Source organism: Oncorhynchus kisutch, unplaced genomic scaffold (genome assembly GCF_002021735.2).
Source record: "Oncorhynchus kisutch isolate 150728-3 unplaced genomic scaffold, Okis_V2 Okis02a-Okis13b_hom, whole genome shotgun sequence".
NCBI lineage: Eukaryota > Metazoa > Chordata > Actinopteri > Salmoniformes > Salmonidae > Oncorhynchus > Oncorhynchus kisutch.
Window position 1 is genome coordinate 11,280,828 of NW_022261979.1, and position 10,374 is coordinate 11,291,201.

At 44.4% G+C, this 10,374-nt stretch overlaps 1 protein-coding gene across 1 annotated transcript in view; it reads right to left on the reverse strand.

Moving 5' to 3' along the window:
- The window catches only part of LOC116359260 (CUB and sushi domain-containing protein 3-like), a 547,528-nt gene that overhangs the window by 24,028 nt on the left and 513,126 nt on the right, over positions 1 to 10,374 (reverse strand). The window contains 2 exon segments of the mRNA XM_031811826.1: positions 2,030 to 2,103; positions 3,495 to 3,668. Coding sequence (XP_031667686.1) covers positions 2,030 to 2,103; positions 3,495 to 3,668 — 248 coding nt within the window.

Here is a 10,374-nt window from a genome sequence, read left to right on the forward strand (position 1 = left end):
ACGGACGGACGGACGGACGGACGGACGGACGGACGGACAGACAGACAGACAGACAGACAGACAGACAGACAGACAGACAGACAGACAGACAGACAGACAGACAGACAGACAGACAGACAGACAGACAGACAGACAGACAGACAGACAGACAGACAGACAGACAGAGAGAGACACAGAGAGAGACAGAGAGAGAGAGAGAGAGACAGAGACTTTATATATTCATTTTATATATTATCTACATCACTTGCTTTGGCCATGTTAACACATATTTCCCATGCCAATAAAGCCATTGAATTGAATTGAATTGAGAGACAGAGAGAGACACAGAGAGAGAAAGAGAGAGAGAGAGAGTGTGAGTGAGAGACAGCGATAGAGTTGAAGGAAGACAGTTCAGTCTAATTAACCCCAAACGACAGTTTAGTCTCATTAACCTCAAAAGACAGTTAAGTCTAATTAACCTCAAAAGACAGTTAAGTCTAATTAACCTCAAAAGACAGTTAAGTCTAATTAACCTCTAAAGACAGTCTTGTCTGTTTTTAGCAAATTGCATCACTATTGGAAATGTGTGTAAAGCACATTTGTGTGAGAGTGAGAGAGACATACAGAGAGAGAGAGAGAGAGAGAGAGAGAGAGAGACAGAGACAGAGAGAGAGAGACACAGAGACAGAGAGAGAGAGACAGAGAGAGAGAGAGACAGAGAGACAGAGAGAGACAGAGAGAGAGAGAGAGAGAGAGAGAGAGAGACAGAGAGAGAGACAGAGAGAGAGAGAGAGAGAGACAGAGAGACAGAGAGAGAGAGAGACAGAGAGAGAGAGAGACAGAGAGAGAGAGAGACAGAGAGAGAGAGACAGAGAGAGAGAGAGAGAGAGAGAGAGACAGAGAGAGAGAGACAGAGAGAGAGAGAGAGAGAGAGAGAGAGAGAGAGAGAGAGAGACAGAGAGAGAGACAGAGAGAGAGAGAGACAGAGAGACAGAGAGAGAGAGAGACAGAGAGAGAGAGAGACAGAGAGAGAGAGACAGAGAGAGAGAGAGAGAGAGAGAGAGAGACAGACAGAGAGAGAGACAGACAGAGAGACAGACAGACAGAGAGAGAGAGAGAGAGAGAGACTGCCTTGCGCCAATATAACATCATCCAACAGAATACAAGATGATTCCAATCCAGACACATTTAGATCTTCCAGCTGGTGGGTTGGACTGTGGTTTCACATATCATCACATCTCCGTACAGTTTCAGTACAGTCAGTTCACACACGCTCCCAGTCCAACATACGGCACCCTCAGAACCAGACACAACCTTAAACCAGTACTCTATCATCGTTGGTACAGTACAGTCCTAGTCCAACATACGGCACCCTCAGAACCAGACACAACCTTAAACCAGTACTCTATCATCGTTGGTACAGTACAGTCTCAGTCTAACATACTGTATCCTCAGAACCGAACAGTTTTAAACATTAAACCAGTACTCTATCATCGTTGGTACAGTACAGTCTCAGTCCAACATACGGCACCCCCAGAACCAGATACAACCTTAAACCAGTACTCTATCATCGTTGGTACAGTACAGTCTCAGTCCAACATACTGTATCCTCAGAACCAGACACAACCTTAAACCAGTACTCTATCATCGTTGGTCCAGTACAGTCTCAGTCCAACATACTGTATCCTCAGAACCAGACACAACCTTAAACCAGTACTCTATCATCGTTGGTCCAGTACAGTCTCAGTCCAACATACTGCACCCTCAGAACCAGACACAACCTTAAACCAGTACTCTATCATCGTTGCTACAGTACAGTCTCAGTCCAACATACTGTACTGGGGTTCAAAATGGTCACCACTTTCTTTGGTAAAAAGCTGAGGGATTGGGGCCGGAGAAATGTAACCACTCTCAAATTCATAGACAGAGCTAAGGATGCAAGGTTTGGCCGTCTGAGTTTTTAAAATTATAGTTTTAACCATAGGGGATGTACCCATCCCAGATTGCCACTTTAAAGGTATCTAGAAGAGAACAGTCCTTTAAACCGTACCTTGAACCCCAGGCTGATGTTCATGGAGCCGTATTCAGGTGTTCCTGGGTTCTCACAGGTCGTCCTGGATGGTTCTAGAAGGACATAGATCACAATCACCCAGGGTTACTATCATGAGGATGAGTCTGTCATATCTACGGAAGCACACTTTGTAGAGTCTCTTATTAAACATATGGGGGGGCCGATTCAGACCCAATTCAGACCCGATTCAGTCCCGATTCAGACCCGATTCAGACCCGATTCAGACCCGATTCAGACCCGATTCAGTCCCGATTCAGACCCGATTCAGACCCGATAATAATTGCACCACCTTTACGCGCGACAAAACGATCAATAAGGTCTTTTCTAAGTGGAACAGCATCTACGTTCTTTATTTTGATGTTTGGACAAGGGGATTGTAAATATACACTACCGATCAAAAGTTTGGGATCACTTAGAAAAATTTACCTATAGACTGTAGCTGTTACAGTATGATGTTGTTACCTGTAGACTGTAGCTGTTACAGTATGTTGTTACCTATAGACTGTAGCTGTTACAGTATGTTGTTACCTATAGACTGTAGTTGTTACAGTATGATGTTACCTATAGACTGTAGTTGTTACAGTATGATGTTACCTATAGACTGTAGCTGTTACAGTATGTTGTTACCTGTAGACTGTAGTTGTTACAGTATGTTGTTACCTGTAGACTGTAGCTGTTACAGTATGTTGTTACCTGTAGACTGTAGTTGTTACAGTATAATGTTACCTATAGACTGTAGTTGTGACAGTATGTTGTTGTTACCTATAGACTGTAGTTGTTACAGTATGATGTTACCTATAGACTGTAGTTGTTACAGTATGTTGTTACCTGTAGACTGTAGTTGTTACAGTATGATGTTACCTATAGACTGTAGTTGTTACAGTATGTTGTTGTTACCTATAGACTGTAGCTGTTACAGTATGATGTTACCTATAGACTGTAGTTGTTACAGTATGATGTAACCTATAGACTGTAGTTGTTACAGTATGATGTTACCTATAGACTGTAGCAGTATGATGTTACCTATAGACTGTAGCTGTTACAGTATGATGTTGTTACCTGTAGACTGTAGTTGTGACAGTATGATGTTGTTACCTATAGACTGTAGCTGTTACAGTATGATGTTGTTACCTATAGACTGTAGTTGTTACAGTATGATGTTGTTACCTATAGACTGTAGCAGTATGATGTTGTTACCTGTAGACTGTAGTTGTTACAGTATGATGTTACCTATAGACTGTAGTTGTTACAGTATGATGTTGTTACCTGTAGACTGTAGTTGTTACAGTATGATGTAACCTATAGACTGTAGCTGTTACAGTATGATGTAACCTATAGACTGTAGTTGTTACAGTATGATGTTGTTACCTGTAGACTGTAGTTGTGACAGTATGTTGTTGTTACCTATAGACTGTAGTTGTGACAGTATGATGTTGTTACCTACCTATGCATCGTGGCTGAGAGCCGCTCCAGGTGCTGTCGTCCTGACAGATGCGTGTAGTTGACCCCACCAGGACATAGGGGGCGCTACAGCTGAAGGTAACCTCTGACTTGTAGATTAAACTTCGTCCTTCTCTTTTCCCCTTGGCTGGGGTACCAGGGTCTCCACAGAACTTGGCTGGAATGGAGAGGCCCAAAAACATTAGCTTTAAGTTCACTGAATTCATCCTGACTCGTAAATGAAACATATTCCTCACTCATGTTTGTTTTATCCATGTTTATAGTGCATGGGCAGATCATTTGGCATATTATATGGCTGGGAGTGGAGAGACCCAAAACCCTGGCTTTAATTCAGTGGGTTATTCTTAATTTATTCCAGGTCTGTCAAACTCATTCCATGTGAGGGCTGTTGGTTTTGTTATTGCCTTTGAATTGGTTTCCAATGAAGACCTACACAACCAGGTGAGGGGAGTTCCTAACTAATCAATGAAGTTACCGAGACAACCAGGTGTTCCTAACTAATCAATGAAGACAACCAGGTGAGGGGAGTTCCTAACTAATCAATGAAGACAACCAGGTGAAGAGAGTTTCTAACTAATCAATGAAGACAACCAGGTGAGAGGACTTCTTAGCTAATCAATGAAGGCCTAGACAACCAGGTGAGGGGAGTTTCTAACTAGCCAATGAAGACCTAGACAACCAGGTGAGGAGAGTTCCTAACTAATCAATGAAGACAACCAGGTGAGGGGACTTCCTAACTAGCCAATGAAGACAACCAGGTGAGGGGACTTCCTAACTAATCAATGAAGACAACCAGGTGAGGGAACTTCCTAACTAGCCAATGAAGACAACCAGGTGAGGGGAGTTCCTAACTAGCCAATGAAGACCTAGACAACCAGGTGAGGGGACTTCCTAACTAATCATTGAAGGACTAGACAACCAGGTGAGGGGAGTTCCTAACTAGCCAATGAAGGACTAGACAACCAGGTGAGGGGAGTTCCTAACTATCCAATGAAGACCTAGACAACAAGGTGAGGAGAGTTCCTACCTAGCCAATGAAGACCTAGACAACCAGGTGAGGGGAGTTCCTAACTAGCCAATGAAGACCTAGACAACAAGGTCAGGGGAGTTCCTAACTAGCCAATGAAGACCTAGACAACCAGGTGAGGGGAGTTCCTAACTAGCCAATGAAGACCTAGACAACCAGGTGAGGGGACTTCCTAACTAGCCAATGAAGACCTAGACAACCAGGTGAGGGGACTTCCTAACTAATCAATGAAGGACTAGACAACCAGGTGAGGGGAGTTCATAACTAGCCAATGAAGGACTAGACAACCAGGTGAGGGGAGTTCCTAACTAATCAATGAAGACCTAGACAACCAGGTGAGGGGAGTTCCTAACTAGCCAATGAAGACCTAGACAACCAGGTGAGGGGACTTCCTAACTAGTCAATGAAGACCTAGACAACCAGGTGAGGGGACTTCCTAACTAGCCAATGAAGACCTAGACAACCAGGTGAGGGGACTTCCTAACTAATCAATGAAGGACTAGACAACCAGGTGAGGGGAGTTCATAACTAGCCAATGAAGGACTAGACAACCAGGTGAGGGGAGTTCCTAACTAATCAATGAAGACCTAGACAACCAGGTGAGGGGAGTTCCTAACTAGCCAATGAAGACCTAGACAACCAGGTGAGGGGACTTCCTAACTAGTCAATGAAGACCTAGACAACCAGGTGAGGGGAGTTCCTAACTAGCCAATGAAGACCTAGACAACCAGGTGAGGGGAGTTCCTAACTAATCAATGAAGACCTAGACAACCAGGTGAGGGGACTTCCTAACTAGCCAATGAAGACAACCAGGTGAGGGGAGTTCCTAACTAGCCAATGAAGACCTAGACAACCAGGTGAGGGGACTTCCTAACTAGCCAATGAAGACAACCAGGTGAGGGGAGTTCCTAACTAGCCAATGAAGACCTAGACAACCAGGTGAGGGGACTTCCTAACTAGCCAATGAAGACCTAGACAACCAGGTGAGGGGACTTCCTAACTAGCCAATGAAGACCTAGACAACCAGGTGAGGGGACTTCCTAACTAGCCAATGAAGACCTAGACAACCAGGTGAGGGGACTTCCTAACTAGCCAATGAAGACCTAGACAACCAGGTGAGGGGACTTCCTAACTAGCCAATGAAGACCTAGACAACCAGGTGAGGGGACTTCCTAACTAGCCAATGAAGACAACCAGGTGAGGGGAGTTCCTAACTAGCCAATGAAGACAACCAGGTGAGGGGACTTCCTAACTAGCCAATGAAGACCTAGACAACCAGGTGAGGGGACTTCCTAACTAGCCAATGAAGACCTAGACAACCAGGTGAGGGGACTTCCTAACTAGCCAATGAAGACAACCAGGTGAGGGGAGTTCCTAACTAGCCAATGAAGACAACCAGGTGAGGGGAGTTCCTAACTAGCCAATGAAGACCTAGACAACCAGGTGAGGGGACTTCCTAACTAGCCAATGAAGACAACCAGGTGAAGAGAGTTCAAGTACAAGGGAGGAGTGAAAACGCACAGACACATTCGTTCCTCCATGGAATGAGTTTGATTAATGATTAATTACCTGTGATTAATTATTCATTAGGGAAAGGGAAAGGGGGATACCTAGTCAGTTGCACATGTGTCTTCCGTATTTAACCCTCAATCAGAGAGGGGTTCAAGCAGCGAAGCCGTGAGAAACTATTGGATTGGTTTGCCTTCATTATTATGAATCCCCGTTAACTGACACCTTAATGAGCCCTATTCTTCCTGGGGTTCTTCTGGGGCATCACAGTTTCAAACATATTCCACATAACTAAAACATATTCCACATAACAGAAACATATTCCACGTAACTAAAACATATTCCACATAACGAAAACATATTCCACATACCTAAAACATATTCCACATACCTAAAACATATTCCACATAACAGAAACATATTCCACGTAACTAAAACATATTCCACATACCTAAAACATATTCCACATACCTAAAACATATTCCACATACCTAAAACATATTCCACATAACTAAAACATATTCCACGTAACTAAAACATATTCCACATAACGAAAGCATATTCCACATATCAGAAACATTTTCCACATAACAGAAACAATCATCAAATCAAATTGTATTAGTCACATGCGCCGAATACGAGAGTTGTAGACCAGTGAAATGCTTACTTACAAGCCCTTTAAACCAACAATGCAGTTTAAATACAAATGAGAATAAGAAATAAAAGTAACAAGTAGTTAAACAGCAGCAGTAAAATAACAATAGAGAGATTATATACTGGGGGGTACCGGTATATAGTCAATGTGCGGGGGCACCGGTTAGTCGAGGTAAATGCGCCACCTCTGGGTGAGCGTTTTCCTGTTTGCTTATGGCGGAATACAGATCATTGAGTGTGGTCTTAGTGCCGGCATCGGTCTGTGGTGTTATGTAAGACAGCTACGAAAAATACAGATGAAACCTCTCTAGGTAGATAGTGTGTTCTATTATTTGACACTGCTGGTCATTTATGACCATTTGAACATCTTGGTCATGTTCTGTTATAATCTCCACCCGGCACAGCCAGAAGAGGACTGGCCACCCCTCATAGCCTGGTTCCTCTCTAGGTTTATAATCTCCACCCGGCACAGCCAGAAGAGGACTGGCCACCCCTCATAGCCTGGTTCCTCTCTAGGTTTATAATCTCCACCCGGCACAGCCAGAAGAGGACTGACCACCCCTCATAGCCTGGTTCCTCTCTAGGTTTCTTCCTAGGTTCTGGCCTTTCTAAGGAGTTTTTCCTAGCCACCGTGCTTCTACACCTGCATTGCTTGCTGTTTGGGGTTTTAGGCTGGGTTTCTGTACAGCACTTTGTGACATCAGCTGATGCAAGAAGGGCTTTATAAATACATTTGATTGATTGATTCTACAGCTTATCATGAGATACTCTACCTCAGGTGAGTAAAACCTTAGACACTTCCTTAGATATCGTGCACCAGCTGTTGTTTACATATATGCATAGTCCACCACCCCTTGTCTTCCCAGATGCTGCTGTTCTATCCTGCCGATACAGTGTATAACCAGCCATCTGTATGTTGATATTGTCGTCGTTCAGCCACGACTCCGTGAAGAAATAGATATTACAATTTTTAATGCCCTGTTGGTAGTTTAATCTTCCTACGTAGGTCCACGATTTTATGTTCTAATGATTGCACGTTAACTAGAAGAACGGAAGGCAGGGCTGGTATATTCGATCGCCTACGAATTCTCAGAAGGCAGCCCGACATCCGTCCTCTTTTTCTCCGTCATCACTTCACGCAAATTATGGGGATTTGGGCCTGTTCCAGGGAAAGCAGTATGTTCTTCACGCTGGGCTCGTCAAACTTGTTAAAGGAAAAAAAAGGATTCTGCCAGTTCGTGATGAGTGATCGCTGTTCTGATGTCCAGAAGTTATTTTTCGGTCTTAAGAGACAATAGCAGCAACATTATGTACAAAATAAGTTACAAAAATAACTTACAGCCAACGCAAAAAAACGAAGATAAAAACACAATCGGTTAGGAGCATGTAAAACGTCAGCCATCTTCTCTGTGCCGTCATAACTACAACATTATTCAGTCATGTTCATTTTTATAAATGTTTCATTTTGGATGGGCCGATTATATGGTATATTAAATGGTGGGAGTGGAGAGACACAAACATTGGATTTAGTTAACTTGTTTATGATTTATTATGTATTCTTGATGTGGATCCCCATTAAGTGAAGCCTTAGCAACCACCACTGTGTTCTTCTTTGTATTCTGGATGTGGATCCCCATTAAGTGAAGCCTTAGCAACCCCCATTGTGTTCTTCTTTGTATTCTGGATGTGGATCCCCATTAAGTGAAGCCTTAGCAACCCCCATTGTGTTCTTCTTTGTATTCTGGATGTGGATCCCCATTAAGTGAAGCCTTAGCAACCCCCATTGTGTTATTCTTTGTATTCTTGATGTGGATCCCCATTAAGTGAAACCTTAGCAACCCCCATTGTGTTATTCTTTGTATTCTGGATGTGGATCCCTATTAAGTGAAGCCTTAGCAACCCCCATTGTGTTCTTCTTTATATTCTGGATGTGGATCCCCATTAAGTGAAGCCTTAGCAACCACCACTGTGCTGTTGTTTGGCACATAACTAAAACATTCTGTTTTTTTTTATCAATCTTTTATCCATGGGTAGATTATATGGTATCATGTGGTATGTCACTTTAGTTTGGATTCTTTTCAAGTGACTTAATCAGGTATTTTATTTGATTGGGACACCAGCCACCAGTGAATAAATACAGTAAGAAGATTATTTGAATAGAGACTCCAGTGTCCGCGGGGTGAAGAGGGTGGGGAGAGCCACCCCGGGGTTACATCTTAATAATTACCCTAGTCAAAAAAATGTATTTGATGACATGGCCTTGAGGGTTAACAACACAACTGAAGCCATCCGTGCCAGACAGGACAAAAACTCAGAGCTCTACCTCTCTGTATGCTTTCCAAATGGCACCCTACGCCCTACATACTGTAGTGCACTACTGCTGACTAGAGCTCAGTCAAATGTAGTGCACTACGGCTGACTAGAGCCCAGTCAAAAGTAGTGCACTACGGTTGACTAGAGCCCAGTCAAAAGTAGTGCACTACGGCTGACTAGAGCCCAGTCGAAAGTAGTGCACTAATAAAGGGAATAGGGTGCTATTTGCCACCCCTGTCAGTAGCGCTCCTCCACTACTCCACTGTCTGCCTAATGAAATGGATTAGGACCAACAGAAGCTGAAGCAGAGGAATCATCCATTCTCCCTCTCCACCAGGCTGAAGCAGAGGAATCATCCTTTCTCCCTCTCCACCAGGCTGAAGCAGAGGAATCATCCATTCTCCCTCTCCACCAGGCTGAAGCAGAGGAATCATCCATTCTCCCTCTCCACCAGGCTGAAGCAGAGGAATCATCCATTCTCCCTCTCCACCAGGCTGAAGCAGAGGAATCATCCATTCTCCCTCTCTACCAGGCTGAAGCAGAGGAATCATCCATTCTCCCTCTCCACCAGGCTGAAGCAGAGGAATCATCCATTCTCCCTCTCCACCAGGCTGAAGCAGAGGAATCATCCATTCTCCCTCTCCATCAGGCTGAAGCAGAGGAATCATCCATTCTCCCTCTCTACCAGGCTGAAGCAGAGGAATCATCCATTCTCCCTCTCCACCAGGCTGAAGCAGAGGAATCAGCCATTCTCCCTCTCCACCAGGCTGAAGCAGAGGAATCATCCATTCTCCCTCTCTACCAGGCTGAAGCAGAGGAATCATCCATTCTCCCTCTCCACCAGGCTGAAGCAGAGGAATCATCCATTCTCCCTCTCCACCAGGCTGAAGCAGAGGAATCATCCATTCTCCCTCTCTACCAGGCTGAAGCAGAGGAAACATCCATTCTCCCTCTCTACCAGGCTGAAGCAGAGGAATCATCCATTCTCCCTCTCCACCAGGCTGAAGCAGAGGAATCATCCATTCTCCCTCTCCACCAGGCTGAAGCAGAGGAATCATCCATTCTCCCTCTCCACCAGGCTGAAGCAGAGGAATCATCCATTCTCCCTCTCCACCAGGCTGAAGCAGAGGAATCATCCATTCTCCATCTCCACCAGGCTGAAGCAGAGGAATCATCCATTCTCCCTCTCCACCAGGCTGAAGCAGAGGAATCAGCCATTCTCCCTCTCACCCAGGCTGAAGCAGAGGATTCATCCATTCTCCCTCTCCACCAGGCTGAAGCAGAGGAATCATCCATTCTCCCTCTCCACCAGGCTGAAGCAGAGGAATCAGCCATTCTCCCTCTCTACCAGGCTGAAGCA